General features: G+C 46.4%; 1 protein-coding gene across 13 annotated transcripts in view; it reads right to left on the bottom strand.

Moving 5' to 3' along the window:
• Positions 1-3,452: 3,452 nt before the first annotated feature.
• LOC118669864 (dynamin binding protein) overlaps positions 3,453-17,605 on the bottom strand; it is a 96,282-nt gene continuing 82,129 nt past the window's right edge. For all 13 annotated transcript variants that reach the window (XM_036336359.1, XM_036336360.1, XM_036336367.1 and 10 more), the window contains 6 exons: positions 15,360-15,488; positions 13,179-13,511; positions 11,819-11,998; positions 9,558-9,756; positions 6,393-6,940; positions 3,453-5,279 (listed from right to left, as the gene is read on the bottom strand). In XM_036336359.1, coding sequence (XP_036192252.1) covers positions 5,094-5,279; positions 6,393-6,940; positions 9,558-9,756; positions 11,819-11,998; positions 13,179-13,511; positions 15,360-15,488 — 1,575 coding nt within the window. In that variant the 3' untranslated portion in view covers positions 3,453-5,093. The remainder of the gene's footprint in view (positions 5,280-6,392; positions 6,941-9,557; positions 9,757-11,818; positions 11,999-13,178; positions 13,512-15,359; positions 15,489-17,605) is intronic.

Raw genomic sequence — 17,605 nt, 5'->3', positions numbered from 1 at the left:
TCAGAGTGCTCGCTCCCTCCCACCCCCACGCCATCAGAACTTACCCTGGGGAAGCAGGGCGTCCGCCCCTTTCTCCTTGAGGCTCAGCTCTGAGTGGTGGTAAGAAATGGACAGCTCTATGTATTGCAAAGTGTGCAGTTTGTTGTGGAAACTCCCTTCTTGATGCATGAAGATCACTGATGTTGATCTTCATGAACAATTGCAAGAAACTTCCAGGGGCTCAGTGAAATAAACCAAGGCGCAGATCGGAGATTATCCTATGAACCAGGAGGTCACGGTTCGATTCCCGGTGAGGGCACATGCTGGATTACAGGCTCAATCCCCAGTGTGGGGCGTGCAGAAGGCAGCAGAGCAATGATTCTCTCTCATCATTGATGTTTTTATCTCTCTCTCCCTCTCCCTTCCTCTCTGAAATCAATAAAAAAAAATATTTTTTTAAAACCATCACTACTGCATACTAATAAATGAGAGAATTAAAGGCCTGGGTAGTGTTTGGTGACTAGAGGTGTTAGGATGCTATATGTAGATCTCAAGTTTTCTTAGTCCTCAAGCCTAAGATTCTGCAAGTGAAACAGAATTCGGAGCACAGTGCTGTTTTTCTGGGGCCTGTGTATATTCCCAGCCCTGAAACAAAACCCATGTAAACAGCCTCAGCTTCGCAATTAATTAAAACAGGGTGACACAAAACTCAATCCTTATTAAAACCATGTCCTTCTAGAGCTCACGGTGCACAAAAATGTGCAGACATCATCCTGTTTCAGTCTGCAGTAATCTCGAGAGGCCAGAAATCTACACTTTACAGATGACCATAGATTTCCCCTAACCCCCACCCTGTTCTCCTAGGACTCTTGAATGAAAACACATCTGAAGAGCTCCTCCCAGACAGGAAAGGGAGAAGATTCATGAGAGGAAGTAAGCAGGCAAACCGGATTTGGAAATTTGCTTCAGTAACATTTCCTTCTGTCGTATCTGAAACATCTGACACCCTTTTCCTTCCTTGGTTTTCGCTAACTCCTACTTTTCTGCTAGAAAGTTCCATTTAAAAAAAATTGCCTGAATAGATGCTTCTCAAACTTTAATACACACAAACCACCTGGGACCTCGCTCAGTAGGTGGGGCCTGCATTCCTGCAAGCCCCCAGCTCCCTGTGATGGTGTTTTAAAACAAAACGCATTTTCTCATACACTTGCTTCCATCCCACGGACTTCCCTTTTGTGTGAGTCCATCATTTCTTCAATTTCATATTCTTTAAAGGAGGTTGCTTTTTTCCATTCTCAAGCTATTTTCTGCTCAAATCAGTTATCTTTCCTCCAATTATTAAATTTTCTTGCCCTCCAAATCACCCTGCTGCCATTTAGCTTTCCTAAAACAGCCAAGCCACTGACGAAGCAACAGGAGTGTATTACCACTCATCAAATCTAAATTCCTTGACTTGGACCTCAAGGCTCTCCAATTTGTTTACTACCTGTCAAGCGATGTTCTAACATTTTCCATGCACTAATTCATTCCATCTTTCCAACAACTTCATGAAATGGATAGTAGTACTATCATTACTTTAGTTTTTATATTTTTAAATGTTTTTTACTAGAGGCCTGGTGCATGAAATTCATGCACTTGCAGGGGGGAGGGGAACCCTCAGCCCGGCCTGTGCCCCCTTGCAGTCTGGGAGCCCTTTGGGGGATGTCCGACTGATGGCTTAGGCCTGCTCCCTCTGGAGAGTGGGCCTATGTTGGTAGTCAGACATCCTTAGCACTGCCACAGAGGTGGGAGAGGTTCCTGCCACCGTGGCTGCGTTCGCCAGTCGTGAGTTGGGCTTCTGGCTGAGCAGCACTCCCCCTGTGGGAATGTACTGACCACCAGGGGGCAGCTCCTGCGTTAAGTGTCTGTTCCCTGGTGGTCACTGCATGTCATAGCAACTGGTCGTTCTGTCATTTGGTCAATTTGCATATTGTCCTTTTATTATATGGGGTTGATTTTTTAGAGAGGATGGGAGAGGACATTGATGATAAACATCAATCGGTTGCCTCCTACTGGGGATCAAGCCCGCAACCCGGGCATGTGCCCTGACCGGGAATTGAACCAGCAGCCTCTTGGTGCATGGAGCAACACTCAATCTGCTGAGCCACGCCAGTCGGGCTACCACTGTTACTTTAGATGAGGAAACTGAAGCAGGGGTTAGAAAGTTGCCAAGGTCACAAAGCTCTTAAGTGTCTGAAGTCAGACAGTCTGGCTCCAGAATGAGGTGTAAAGACTCAGCTTGAGAGCCTGAGGCCCAACTTTAAATTCAGGATCCATCGGAAACTTGATGTGAGCACATCACAATGTGGATGGACCCCATTTTCCTAACCATAAAATGAAAGAGTTGACCTATACGTTTCTCTCCCACGAAGACTCCCTATTCAGCCATGATTTCTGTCCCGTAACAGTATCATGCGATTGTTTCAGTCACCCACACATCTTCAATCCCGCCTCTGCCACTGCTCCTGCTGTGTCCCCCCATCCCACCCCCAAGCTTGCCCAACCTACTGCCATATGGCCTGGTTAAGCTCTAATGCATTAGTTTCTACATCCATAATATCAGGAAAATACTAACCTCTTAGAAATTCCAGATCAGAGAATTCAGCTCCTCTGTTCTGCCAGGATCCTATATAATAAAAGCCTAATATGCCAAGCGTCCGACCATTTGGCCAGTCACTATGACACACACTGACCACCAGGGGGCAGGCACTCCGACCAGTAGGTTAGCTTGCTGCTGGGGTCAGGCTGATTGGGAGGGACTGGGCAAGATGGGCCAGACACGCCCTAGAGCCCTCCCATGATTCCTCCTCAGCCCTGATCATGCACTGGTGGGGTCCTCGGCCTGGCCTACGCCCTCTTGCAATCTGGGACCCCTCAGGGGATGTGGAGAGCCGGTTTCAGCCCGATCCCTGTAGGCCAGGCCAAGGGACCCCACCAGTGCATGAATCCATGCACTGGGCCTCTAGTTTTATAATAAAATGCCTTAAAACAGTGGTTCTCAACCTGTGGGTCGCGACCCCTTTGGGAGTCGAACGACCCTTTCACGGGGGTCGCCTAAGACCATTGGAAAACACATATATAATTACATATTGCTTTTGTGATTAATCACTATGCTTTAATTATGTTCAATTTGTAACAATGAAATTGGGGGTCACCACAACATGAGGAACTGTATGAAAGGGTGGCAGCATTAGGAAGGTTGAGAACCACTGCCTTAAAATAAGGAAACAATCACCTGCAGCATGGACATCTCTTGAGTATACAGTAATTCCATTGATATTACATTTGACAAATACATTTTGATTTGAATGTCTTGTTAGTCCTGCCCATCTCCTGGAATTTGGGCATCAGTTAATTGTCAGAAAGGTACCCTCAGAAATCAAAGAGGAAAGTTCAGGCTAAACGTGGAGGGAAATCAAGAACACACACTCATGGTCCTTAGAAACGCTTTTATTTATAAAATAACTACTCCAATAGAAACGTCTCTAAATATAAACTATTCACAAGGGGCTCACGCTGCTGCCTTCTGACCGACCCGCATGCGCCTGGACTCAGGAGCCCAGTGTCTCCTAATGCATCAGGAGGGTTCGGCCCAAGGTGCACTTGGTGGGCAGGGGCTGTAAGACTGTTCTTAATTCCCTTTGTAAGACAAATTCATAGTTTTCTGTTCCAAGGTAGGCTTCACATGGGGGCAGACCTTAAGTAAGAGCCCTGCTCAAATAGAACGTTCCGGGGAGAGTCGTCAGGTGAGGGTTAGCAAACACCTTCCTGAGGCCGGAGAAAGGGGCAACCAGGCACTTTAGAATCTTTTTGGCTTAGACTGTGATCTCTGAAACATGGAGGTTAGAGTAAAACAGAAAATGCTATTTCTAAGTCTCGGATAACCTACTTTCAGGACTGAGTATCCTAATTCAAATAAGACACGTGTTAGGCCAGCAGGTGTGGCTCAGTGGTTGAGCGTCCACCCATGAATCAGGAGGTCACGGTTCTATTCCCGTTGGGGTACATGCCCAGGTTGTGAGTTGGATCCCAAATAGGGGGCGCGCAGGAGGCAGCCAATCAATGATTCTTTCTCATCATTGATGTTTCTCTCTCTCTTTCCCTCTTCCTTCCTCTCTGAAATCAATAAAAACATATTAAAAAAAAAAAAAAAGACACGCGTTAGTTTTCTGCATCTGTGGACAGCACTGAGTTGGGTGAAGGAGAAAGGCGTCCCGTCTTCCACCGGGCTGGGCTGGTTTGGGCTCATCGCAGAGTGAATCCTTTGAACGAAAGGTTGGAACTCTGACCCTATTCTCCTTGGAAAAGTCTATCAGTTATGGGCTGCAGAGAGAGCCTGGGAGATGATCACACGGTGACTGAATAAAGTAGAACTCTCAGAACTTATAGGTGACTGCACCTATAAGAAACGAGAACCTTCAGATAAAGGGCGAAGGAAAAGAAAGACGCTAAACCTCTTCAGAAGGAGAAAGAAAGCAGTTGAATGTTGGATAACCAATCAGTGCACTAAGAAAAAGATGACACACGCTCGTGTTTTAAGGACTTTTGGAAATTGGGGTGGGCACATAGGCGTGAACGTGTGCTAGACACGAAGCTTTGAAACACCAGAATTGATACAATCTCAGCAAACTCCTTGCCACAGGCAGAGGCCTAGCCTAAAAGGGCTTCCGGAGAATTCTTTTCATCCAAGTCAATTTCTGTCAGGTGATCGTGGAGCATGGTACAACCAATGCCAACACCTTCCAATGCTATGGCACAGCTCCCAGCATACACAAGATACAGTCTTCTGCTTGGAAATTTCTCATTTCCATAGGCTGACTCAGGGCTTGCCGCTCTTCTCGTGGTCATGGAATTATTTTCAAGCTCCAGGGTTCATGACAAATTCTAGAAATTCTAGTAAGCATCAAGGTTGCGAACCCAATGGAGGAGAACAGGTGGTATCTTGTGCCCCCGTGGCATGGTTGAGCACTGGGGACAGGGCCTGTGCCTCCGGAGCGGTGCCCTCTCAGGGGACCACCAGAACCTCCAGCAGGAGGGAGCGAGGGCAGCAAGGCTGAGTGGGAAGCAGAACAGGTTCAGGTGTACTCAGCTTTGCGAATATAATTGGATGGAACATAGCCCTTCTTCCCGTTCACTTCGGCTAGCCACCATTCTGTATTTCCTGTGACATCTTTAAAGTCCAGGATCTTGAGTCTCTGGTTGGCTGACACACTCAGCTCATTTGGGTTCCGGGCCTTGAAGGTATAGACAGCAAAATAGACCTGTGGGGAGAAAAGCTGAGTCAGGCGACGGGAGACTGCCTGGAAGTCACTGTTCCTCAGCACGTCCTGCAGTGAGGCGGACGGTCTGAGCCCGCACCGTCAGTACGGCAGCCACCGCCACAGGTGGCCCTTGAGCACTTGAAATGCGGCCAGTAAGACAGAGAAACTTGCTTCTTAAAATCTTATTTCATTTTAACTAACTATATACTTTTAAGCTACATATAGCTGGTGGCTACCACAATGGACAAGACAAAGTCAAAGAAAACCAAAATTCATATCAGATCGATATCCTTAGAAAAACATGTCTCCCTCAACATGTCTAGAGAAACTGCCCAATGGTGGGTCCAGAGCTGGGATGTCCACCTGGGCCGGAGAGAAACAGGCGTGCCCCGTGCTCATCTGACGGACCGAGGAATGCGGGACGTCTGAGCTGAGAAGCGAACGAGTGGGAAACCTGGTGCTTTGGAGCCCAGAGCTTGGCAAAGACAGACACTTCCACAGCCCAGGGCACGACCGAGATCAGCAAAGGCAACCCCACGGGAGATGAGCTCACAGACAAACGCTGTAGAACAGACACGGCCACTCACCGCTGCGAGACGGAGCAAAGGCAACAAGCAGAGCTGAGAAGCTAGACGTGGCTTTAAAACGTGCAGGTTTAAATGTTCAAGATACAAAGGCTACATTCAGAGCCCCAAGACAACAGGCCATTACGCAAAACAGGAAAAACCGAAACAGAGCCAGAATTTTACTTCTAAATTCTAGAACTAAAAATATAGTATTTGAATAAAAAACTCAATAATGGGTTAAACAACAGACTTTATACAACTAAAGAATTAGTAAATCAGAAGAGTGGGGAAAGTTTTCATCGTAACACCTTGTGAATGCCCAATGACGCAGAAAAGGGGCTCAGAAACAGCCATGAAGAGCCGGCCACAGAGAGGGCCTGGGAGGTGTTGAGCTGCTCACCCAACAGCACGAGTACTTGTCTATGAGCCCATCTCCGGATCACACCCAGGCCCTGGCACCTCTGACTCGCCCCCGCCCTAAAAAAGCATTATCTGCACCCGCAACACACCTGCCACCTGTTCTGCGAGGGGAGCAGGGAGCACTCACCTGGTTGCCCAACGCCTCACTGCTCTCCAGCTCTTCGTTTTTATCTTCCAGAGACTGGGCTGTTCTTGCACATCCTTTTATGAGGTCTTTCTCCGGCCCGTTTCGCCCTGGGACGGAGCAGCCAGCCATCTCTGGATGCTGGGAGTTTCGGTAGCTCCTCAGGGTGGGCGCAGGCTGGTCGACGTCTTGGGCCAGGTCGGCGGAGTCCCAGGGCCTGGGCTGGGAGGTGGAGTGCGGGTCTGAGGGGCGGCTGGAAGGACTGCTCTCTGAACTGCCCACGTTTAAGGAAGCACTGAGAGTTGCTTGGTCAAGTTCCTTCAATGAAGATGCCTCTTGAGGCTGTTTCTGGCAAGGCCCCGACGTGAAGGCCACAGCCATGCTGCTGGGGTTGAAGGTCAAGGTGCTGTGGCTGTTCTGCCGAGGGAACCTGGGGGAGGAGCTGCTGTGCTCGGACTCGGTGGAGGAGTGGCTGCCCACAGAGGCGTCGGAGTGGCTGCGGCGGGCGTTGTAGGGCTTCAGGAAGGAGCTGTACACGAAGCCTTTGGTGACTACGGGAAGGAAAGACAGACATGAGAAGCTTGTAGCAGGAGGAGGAGGGACGAGGGACGGAGGGTCATCAGCAGAGAAGAAACCATGGTTTCAAGGTTTCCATAGTGAGAGACACAAAGTAAGATGCCCAGTGAGCAAACGGATCAGACATTCAATCCCAGGGTACAATGAGGTGGGTAGAGACGAAACGCGGTGACTGCCTGCCAGTTCGTTCTTGTTACAACCTCAGAAGAGACGAGTGATAAGGAGGCCTCGTGGAGAGTCAAGGGGAGAGAATGAAAAGGACAAGCTGGAGAATGAGCACATGAAGACAGTTTCACAGGATACCTAGATCATGGAGGAAAGGACTAAGGGACAACTTAAGGGATGTGTTCAAGTACAACAGTGTGGTACAGAGGGATCGGAATAACCACCCTCATGGGCAGAGCCCCTCAGAGATGCCTTCCCCTCTTTCCATCCACTGAATCCCCGTCTCTGGTTTAGGAATGTGGTGGGAATAGTGAGCATAGTCTAAGTGGGAAGCTGTTTCTACTGGTTGGAATCACACACACAACACATGCACAGCACATGTTCACGTTAACTAGTTGCCTAAGATGATGACAGAGAGGGCCTTCGGCTAAAACTTTAAAGTATAAATTGGGAATTGAAATCCTGAATTGACAGGAAAATGCTTTATGATATCAAGAAACAACTATCTGTCCAGGCAGGGACCCCCGTGTGAGCCCCCTCTGTCTCCATCTTCCATGCATTTCCTGTAGCTAAAACAATGCTGGCACACATTTGTTTTATCTGCTGAGAGATGGGGAGGGGCCCCCTGGGCAGACGGTGAGGGGTAGAGGATAACAGCTGATTCAGATACTGTAGGCTTCTTGCTACCACTTTATTTATCAGGATTGAGTCCATACAACCCTAAGGACAAGGGAGCCTTTTGAACAGCTTGGATCTTTACAAGGAGTTCATCTGTCCATGAATCCAGCAGGGGCACTCACCTGCTCACCACTTGGAAGGCCCCAGCCTTTGTCCTTCCTTTCCCATTTCAATCTCTATTCTTTGGTTAAGAAGGGGGAGGGATACTTTTAAAGAAAACTGAGAAATGTTAACGTTTTCACGCTGGCGATGTGAACATAGATATTTATTATATATGCTCACAGTCTATATCTGACATGCTCAGAGCCAGATGTGCTTTAGAGGTTAAATTTTTGAATTTGGGGAAGGTAAAGCACATATACAATCTCTCTATATAAAAGCCTAAGTGACCAGTTGACCGGTCGCTATGACACTCACTGACCACCAGGGGGCAGACGCTCAACACAGGAGCTGCCCCCTGGTGGTCAGTGCGCTCCCCCACTCACTGACAGCGCCAGATGCAGGGCTCACAACTGGCCGCCACAGCCTGGAGACCGCAGCGGAGCGGCCGCAAGCCTAGTGAGTGGCAGCAGCGGCAGGCCCAGTGGGGCCAGGAGGTGCAGGAGTGGCAGGCGGCGTTGCACTACCAGTTTCGGCCTGATCCCTGCAGGCCACGCCAAGGGACCCTACCAGTGCATGAAGCTGTGCACTGGGGCTCTAGTATATTTCATAATATCCCCAGCAGGGTCTGGGTTAATAGTCCATATTCAAATCCACTAACGTTTCTGTAGCAAAATAGATGGCTCTTCACACCAAAATGGATAAGTAATGATTATAAACAGCCTCACATCACTTTGGTCAGGTTTTGCCACCAAATGAATTCAGATTAGGCAGGTTTTGGCAAATGAATTTTGGGAGGGAAAGAAACAAACCTTTGCTTTTTCAAAGCTTTTCAGATTTTGATTTGTGGGGAAAGAATCATGGATCAGTATCATTCTTTGTGTTTTTCTTTTCTTTTCTTTTTTTTTAAAGCATTCTTTTTAAATTTATTTTTATTGATTTCAGAGAGGAAAGGAGAGAGAGATAGAAACATCAATGATGAGAGAGAATCATTGATTGGCTGCCTCCTGCACATCCTCTACTGGGGATTAAGCCCACAAGCCAGGCATGTGCCCTTGACTGGAATCGAACCTGGGACCCTTCAGTCCACAGACCGATGCTCTATCCACAGAGCCAAACCAGCCAGGGCTGTGTTTTTCTTTAAATTCCGTACCCCTTTCCCATGCCCCCCACCACAAAAAAAGCTATGAGCTGTTTTTAAAGTCATCCATGAATAGTCATGAGGTAAGATTGTTATGGGAGGAAAACGAAAACCTCTGTCCTACAGGTTTTGAATGCACTCACGCCTAAGGCACACTCAGAGCTCGGAGAAGGCCGCTCATTTTGTGGTTTGCTCGGAACTGGCTGCGAGGGCACAGGCCCCCTCAGGCAGCACCCGCTGCCCACAGGGCTGTGAAGCAGGGCCAGACCTTGCAAGGGAAGGAATGGAATCTCCTCAGGAATTTGTAAAAAACAAAACCAAAACTGAAGACAGGTTTTGCTTCAGGAATCACTTGGGCATTATACTCTCTAGAGATGGACAGAACTTTCAAGGTTACTTTCCCCTTTAATCAAAGACTCATATTTTTTCCTGGCCCGGACAGGATCCAGCTCCAGCCCAAAGCCCTTCCTCACTGAGAGTCACAGTAATCTGGGGTCCAGCATTCTTACCTCCATTGTCAATCAGCCAGCGGTTCGGACTGCCCATGGGGTCCTTTTTCTTGATCACGCCCACCAGGTCACCTTCCAGAAGGGAGACATCCAGGTCTTGAGCTGCATTGAAGTTCCGGTCTGCTTGGAAGAGCTTTTCTGGGGGATACCTCGCCAGAAGAGAGGCCCGGAGTTCGTCCGACTGCAGCATGTAAGTTGGCTGAAAGGCAGCACGAGAAATACCATCAACAGAAGCCCTCCCCGGCCATGATCCCAGCAGCCGGGTTTAATCCCGACACCGTCAGTCTCAGAGTGGGGACAACGACAGCCAGCTGCTCCTGCGCCTGAGTCCGTCCACGGGGCCGGGGAAGAGTGAAGGTCACTTAGGCCTCGCTTTGGTGCCTCTGTAGCTATTAAGGAAATTTAACCCACAGTCTTACTGTTACCTTGTGACAAAAACAATATGACTAAAGTGCCACCTAGACACTCAAAATACCTAATATTACTTAATATTACTGGGTCTTTGTATGAAGCCAAACAACCGAGACATTCCTCATGCTGACTTCCCCATCTATATAAACAAATAACGTTCCTAAGAACTTCTATGCATATATGCATAACCCATGGACACAGACAGCAGTACAGTAAAAGCCTTGGGGGGCGGGGGGGCGGGAGGAAGGTGCAAGGGGGTCAGTGAGGGGGAAAATAGGGACATATGTAATACTTTCAATAAAGATAAATTTTTAAAAATAAGATAAAGTAATAATAAATTTGATTCCCCCTTTTAAGCTAATCTAAATTAATGTCTATGAGATTGTATGGGCAAAAATACTGTAAACGAAGATAAGTCTTCAGTCTTTTAGATCATGACCTGATGTAATCTGGCTTAGCTTACCAAAGTTTTTAAAATATGGAAGAACTGAGTTTTAAAAAAATGTAACTGCCAATGTCACCCCAATAAACTTAATTATATATATATATTGCCTGGCTGAGCATGTCTCAGTGGTTGAACGGCTCAATTCCTGGTCAGGGCACATGCCTGGGCTTGATCCTCACGGTGGGGTGTGCAGGAGGCTGCTGATCAATTATTCTTTCTCATCATTGATGTCTCTCTCTCTCTCTCTCCTTCTCTCTTCTCTAAAATCAATAAAAATATATTTAAATATATATATATATATTAGAGGCCCAGTGCACGACATTCACGCACTGGGGGGTGGGAAGGATGTCCCTCAGCCCGGCCTGTGCCCTCTCGCAGTCCAGGACCCCTCGGGGGATGTCTGACTGCCGGCTCCTCAGGGGAGCGGGCCTAAGTGGGCAGGCCCCGAGGGGTCCTTAGTGCTGCCAGGGAGGTGGGAGAGGCTCCTGCCACTGCCACTGCGCTCACCAGCCGTGAACCTGGCTTCTGCTCCTTAGCTGCTCCTTAGCTCTGTAGTGAGCCCGGCTTCTGGCTGAGCGGCGCCCCCGTGGGAGCACACTGACCACCAGGGGGCAGCTCCTGTGTTGAGCGTCTGCCCCCTGGTGGTCAATGTACGTCATAGTGACCCGTTGTTCCACTGTTTGGTCGATTTGCATATTAGGGTTTTATTATATAGGATATCTCCAGGTAATAAAGCAGTTAGCCATGAATTGTTTGGCAGTAAATCAAATAATTACCTCTTCTGATATATGATAAAAAATAGGGAGGCCTGGCAGAATGAACATACCCTTAAATCCGTCCCCTTCATTAAATGATCAAAGTACTAAGACTACTAGCTCCTTTCACTGTAGAGACAAAAACCCAGGTGTGCTTTTCAGAGGGCGTTTGGAAGTACATACCAAGTGTGAGAAAACTACAGGTGGTCACTGTCAAGTACCAGCAGGCACCTGGTGATGCGCGATAATAGTGAGTACATGAATGGATGAGCCCATCATAGGTAAGAACTCGATAACCTTTTTGTATTTACTATAAAGTATTTAAACTCCTATTAAATTGCTAATTTGTAGAGACAGCTGAGTCCATTGATGCTAAAAATAACAATGACAACAGTGCTTACAGATTGCCAGAAAGTCTCTGAGTGCTTTACATATGTTAACTCATCTAAGCCTCATAATAACTCTCCGATGCAGTATAATTATCATCTGTGTTTTAGGGAAGAAGAAACCAAGGCACAGAGGTCAGGTACTTGCTCAAGGACGTACAGTGAGTTAACTGTCGGTGCCGGGATCTGAACCCAGGGGGTTGGGCTCCCGAGTTCACATTCTGAACAACTAGGCTGTGCGTCCGCTCTCTAGTCCCTACTCACCAGGCCCAGGAGTGGCTTTCGAGCGGACTGGCGGTCCACGGTCTTCCTCTCAAACGGCCTCTTGGTAGCCGGGAGAGTCTCTGGGAAGAAGGTGAAAACCTGGAGCTGCTGCAGAACCCTGCTGTGCTCCTCGTGGAAGACGGCAATAAGGTTTCCCTCTCTGCCGGCAACTTTAAGCAACTGGAGACCGTGGGAAGAGGAGAGATAGGGGAAAGAAGAGAACACGGATGAAAGATCCCGACTGACAGACTCGTTAAAACCAACGGGAAGCTACAGTGGAGCGGCAGTTGACTCTGTGTAAGCTACTGACACTGCAGCCGATGCCGGGGACTGAGCTGCCGGCGGGCACGTTGGCTGGCTCTGCTGGGGCTTGTTCAGGGTGGAAAGAGAACCATTCAAAAGCCAAGGGTTTAGCCCGGCCGGTGTTGCTCAGTGGTGGCCCACGCACCTAAAGGTCTCAGGTTCAATTCCCAGTTAAGGGCACGTATCTGGGTTGCAGGTTTAATCCCCGGCCCTGGTCTGGGTGCACACGGGAGGCAACCAATTTATGTGTCTCTCACATCGATGTCTCTCTCTTTACCTCCTCCCCATTCCCTCCCTGCTTTCCACTCTCTTTCTCTAAAAATCAATGAGGAAAACAAAACAAAATCAGCTGAGAATTAACAAAAAATAAATTAAAAGAAAAATTAAAAGCCACGGGCCTGGACAGTGTGCCTCAGTGGTTGAGTGTTGACCCATGAACCAAGAGGTCAAGGGTTTGATTCCTGGTCAGGGCACATGCCCCAGTTGCAGGTTTGATCCCCAGTAGGGGGCGTGCAGGAGAGCCAATTGCAGTTTCTCTCTCATCAATGTTTCTATCTCTCTCCCTCACCCTTTCACTCTCTAAAATCTATAAAAACATATTATTTTAAAAAGTCATGGACTTCACAGGCACCATCAAGGGTTAAAGAATTCTAATTCCTAATGCCGAAACCGGTTTGGCTCAGTGTATAGAGCGTCGGCTTGCGGACTGAAAGGTCCCAGGTTCGATTCCGGTCAAGGGCATGTACCTGGGTTGCGGGCACATCCCCAGTAGGAGATGTGCGGGAGGCGGCTGATCGATGTTTCTAACTCTCTATCTCTCTCCCTTTCTCTCTGTAAAATACCAATAAAATATATTAAAAAAAAAAAAAGAATTCTAATTCCTAATGGGCTTGACCTAATAACATATTTAATCTATCTATTTTGAAGAATATCTCAAACAACCCTACTGTGCACTTCCAGAAAATCACCGGGAGAACTTCAGAGATGAACTCTCCATGGTGGGGGTGGGGGTGGGGGTGGGAGTGGAGGACTGGCGGGTGGGGGATGAGGGACTCACTGAAAGCAGCGGCTTCAACTGCTCCAGAGCCTGGCGCACGAAGTCGCAGTGGGCCTCGGCGTAGCCGTGGACGCAGTTGGTGAAGAGGCCCTGGGCGTACTGGTGGAACTTGGGCAGCTCATCCAGCAGCTGCGCATTCAGGGCCTCGTAGTTGTTCCGGGCCGACTGCAGCTCCTCCAGGGTCTTCTTGTCCTTCAGCTTCTCGGCCCGCTCCGTGCAGTTGTAGAAGTCCAGCAGCTTGTCAAAGCGCTTCTGCACCAGCTTGTGGGGCCCTGTAAACATGCTTAGTAACTGATTGAGGGGGGAGATGACCAGCCGCTCCGTCCTCTCCTTCTGTAGGGACAAGAAAGGCACGTTGCTCAGTATTCCACATTTGTTATTTCCCATAATACTCTTCAGGCTGACTTTGTTATGTCCTAGACCAGGGGTGGGCAAACTTTTTGACTCGAGGGCCACAATGGGTTCTTAAACTGGACCGGAGGGCCGGAACAAAAGCATGGATGGAGTGTTTGTGTGAACTAATATAAATTCAAAGTAAACATCATTACATAAAAGGGTACGGTCTTTTTTTTTTAGTTTATTCATTTCAAACGGGCCGGATCCAGCCCGCGGGCCATAGTTTGCCCACGGCTGCCCTATACCATCTGCTGTATTCCTAGTGCACAAGCTACACCCATGCAGATCCAACTGTCCTGCTTACTCAATCCCAGATGAATATACACACTCCAAAAACTTCTTAATTTATGCCTGGCTGACGTGGTTGAGTGTCGACCTATGAACCAGGAGGTCAAGGGTTCGATTCCCAGTCAGAGCTCTTGCCTGGATTGCAGGTTCAATCCCCAGCACAGGGTGTGCAGGAGGCAGCTGAGTGTGCATATTGTCCTCAGCTCCAAGCCATCTGGACATCTCCAAGACACTATCAACCCCCACCTATTTCTTTCTACTTTGGACCAAACAAATACCACATACAGTTGATTCTTGGACAATGCAGGAGTTAGGGGTACCAACTTCCTGCACAGTAGAAAATCCACATATAACTTTGGCTTCCTCAAAAACTATACTACTAAAAGCCCACTACTGACTGGAAGCCTTACCAATAGCCAATTAACACATATTTTATATATTATATGAATTATAATCTGTATTCTTATAATAAAGTAAGCCAGAGAAAAGAAACTGTTAAGAAAATCATAAGAGCCCTAGGCAGTTTGGCTCATGAATAGAGCGTAGGCCTGAAGGGTCCCCGGTTTGATTCTGGTCAAGGGCACATGCCCGTGTTGTGGGCTTGATCTGCGGTAGGAGGCATGAAGGAAGCAGCCAATCAATAGTTTTCTCTCATCATTGATGTTTCTATCTCTCTCTTCCTCTCCCTTCCTCTCTGAAATCAATAAAAAGAAATAAAAAGTCTTTAAAAAAAGAAAGAAAATCATAAGAAAAAGAAAATATGTTTACAGTATACATCAAAAAAAGTCCGTGTATAAGTGGACCCATGCAGTTCAAACCAGTTTTGTTCTAGGGTTAACTGGATATCTATTTAGAATTTAGAAGCAACGTGGCCTTTAGTACTTTCTTTGTAGTTTGTACAATCTCAAAGACCTATTTGTTAACCTCTTTTTTTTTTAATATATTTTATTGATTTTTTACAGAGAGGAAGGAGAGGGATAGAGAGTTAGAAACATCGATGAGAGAGAAACATCGATCAGCTGCCTCCCGCACACCCCCTACTGGGGATGTGCCCGCAACCATGGTACATGCCCTTGACTGGAATCAAACCTGGGACCCTTGAGTCCACAGGCTGATGCTCTATCCACTGAGCCAAACCAGCCAGGGCTTGTTAACCTCTTAACAATTCCTAAATATTCCTTTTTAAGTTACCATTCCAATCGTTGTTTCCTTTTGATCAGAGTTATCAATTGTGATCCATAATTACATTTCCTAGTTTTCCTTTGCTGATCACAAGCTATGAAAACATTTGTGTGAATACATATAGATCCTACCTGGCCTTTAACTTATTGAAAGTCATCCTTTGAATATAAAATCCTGCTGCAAATATCCTAGAGGACGGCCAGGACTCCTAGTGCACAGAGCAGGTCTCTGTGGTTAACTTTTCGTCAGCTGGAGGTAGAAAGAGCCCCAGGAAGAGGACCAACCGTGAACAGTGTGTTGAAGATCGTCACTTACAAAGTTTGTGAAGAGCTGGTCACTGATGTAGCGATGCACCTTCTCGAACTGTTCCAAGTCCTTGTGTCCCTTCTCCATGCACACATCCCACATGCTCGCCGCAGCCACCACTTTCACACAGGCCGATTCCTGGAGCCAGAGAGGAACAAAGGCAAGTAAGGTCAAACAGAACGGTCTAGCCTTCATCAGTCATTGCTTGGTAGCAGTCGGGGGGAAAAGGGTTCCGAAATTAAATTTTTTCTCTGTGGTGTAGCATTTTAGCTTTGAAACAAGCATTTTCATAAACTATGATTTATGGGCACAGGGAAAAGCCTAAGACTTTTAATTATGAGAAAATTGGTGAGGGCTTTTATCATCTCTTTTGCATTTCCTTATGTCCCTAATTTGAGGGTTTCTTAATGCATCAAAAAGTCAATTAAACTGAAGTCAAGATGATTCCTGCAAGACTGTGATAATGAACAATCAATCATCTCTCCTCTTCGTGTCTTGGCTCATGCTGTCACCGTCTCAAAAACAACTGCCCAATGCCCTCTGGGTAATGCAACCTTGCTTCCTTCACCCAAACTCTGGCACTCCTGATGGCTCTTGCTGCTTTTTTCCTTGCAAAAATACCTCCTTACACACAATGTACTTACTAATGTGAAGGCAGCATTCATCTGTAATAATGCTGAAAATATGAAAAATAAGTGAATGCATAGTAAACGCCTCCTGACTGATCCTGACAGTTTTTAAATACCAAGTTGGTTTTCCTTGGCTATTTAAAACAAATGATGGGCATTTGCCTTCTTTATTTAAGTTTGGGGAAAACATATTATTTTAATGTTAACTAAATAAAATCTAAAACCCCATTTATATATTTCAAGGGTAAATGAAGTCCCTAAGCCAAAAATATTTAGTGCCTCATCCATTGGCTTGAGATTTTATTTTACTATATTTTTGACCTCTTGTCTTTAAGCCCTTTATCTATAATATAAATAAAGCCAGGGTTAAGTTGGAAAGACAAAGTGGGACTCTCTAGTCCCACCCGAGGGGGGACTAATGTGAAACATGATGTCCTCTTCTATTCTTTTAAAGTGATGTTGTCAAGTTGCAAAATATCAGTCCATGTGCCAATGTGGAGACCAAATCACACAGTCAGTGTCCCTCAGCGTATGTTCTTGCTGGCCCTCTCACAGCCAATCTATGAGCTAACGTTACTGCTAGCAGGCCTTTTCCATTTTATGTCAGCGACACAACTTCAACACTTTCTCCCTTACTTTCCTCTGCTAGCAGCCATCTGCCCATCAAATGCTGTCAATGTTACACGTGTCCCACCTCAAAATGCTCCTACCCGTTGCTATGGAGATGAGTCTTTTAAGAGTTGGGGGCTCTGGTATACTTGCTGTGCATTTAGAGAACACGAAGAGGGAACAGCCAGCATGGAGTAGCAAAGGGAGGAACTGTAGGGTCAAGTCCTCAGACAAGGGAAGATACGTAGTAGTTGTCCCAATATATTTTGGTCAAATCTCTCATTTGAAGCCAATGCACGCCTTAAAAGTTTTACCTAATTACATTTTTAAAATATGAGGAGGGAGAGTTTGACATTTAAAGGAGATGTAGGGGGCATTTCGAATCAGTGGGGACTACTCAATAAATGAGGATGACAACTGGATAACCAGTTATAAGAGAAAAATAAAGTTGAACCCCTACCTCAAACCTTTATATACTAAGGTAAATTCCAGCTCAGTCAGTAACTTTAACATTAAAAAATGAAATGATAAATGTACTGAAACATGGGAGATATTTGTTATTTATTATCTCAGAATAGCAAAGGTCTTTTGAAGTGTGACACAGAACTAAGAAGGCATAAATGAAATGTCTAATTAAACTACAAAAAAATAAAACTTCTACATAGAGAAAGCACTTTAAGCAAACTCAAAAGTCAACAAACTGGGGAGAAATATTTCTACACCATTATCTCAGACATAGGGCTTTTTTCTCGAATGTATACAGAGGCTCTACAAATCAGTAAGAAAAAGATTAATAAGTCAATAAATAAGTGCCCCCCAATATAAATAAATCACAGAAAAAATAATGACATAAACATGAAAATATCCTCAATCTCATTCAAAGAAATGAAAATTTAAATGTTTTTACCTATCTTTTGTTTGCATTTTTTTTTTTTTTACCTATCTGTTAAAGACATTTTAATTTTGATAACACTGTGTGTTAGCAAGGGATGGGGAAACTGTTTCATACATTAATAT

The sequence above is a fragment of the Myotis myotis genome, unplaced genomic scaffold (genome assembly GCF_014108235.1).
Source record: "Myotis myotis isolate mMyoMyo1 unplaced genomic scaffold, mMyoMyo1.p scaffold_m19_p_15, whole genome shotgun sequence".
Taxonomy (NCBI): Eukaryota; Metazoa; Chordata; class Mammalia; order Chiroptera; family Vespertilionidae; genus Myotis; species Myotis myotis.
The sequence above is the reverse complement of the archived record's forward strand: the minus strand, read 5'-3'. Positions and strand labels throughout refer to the sequence as shown.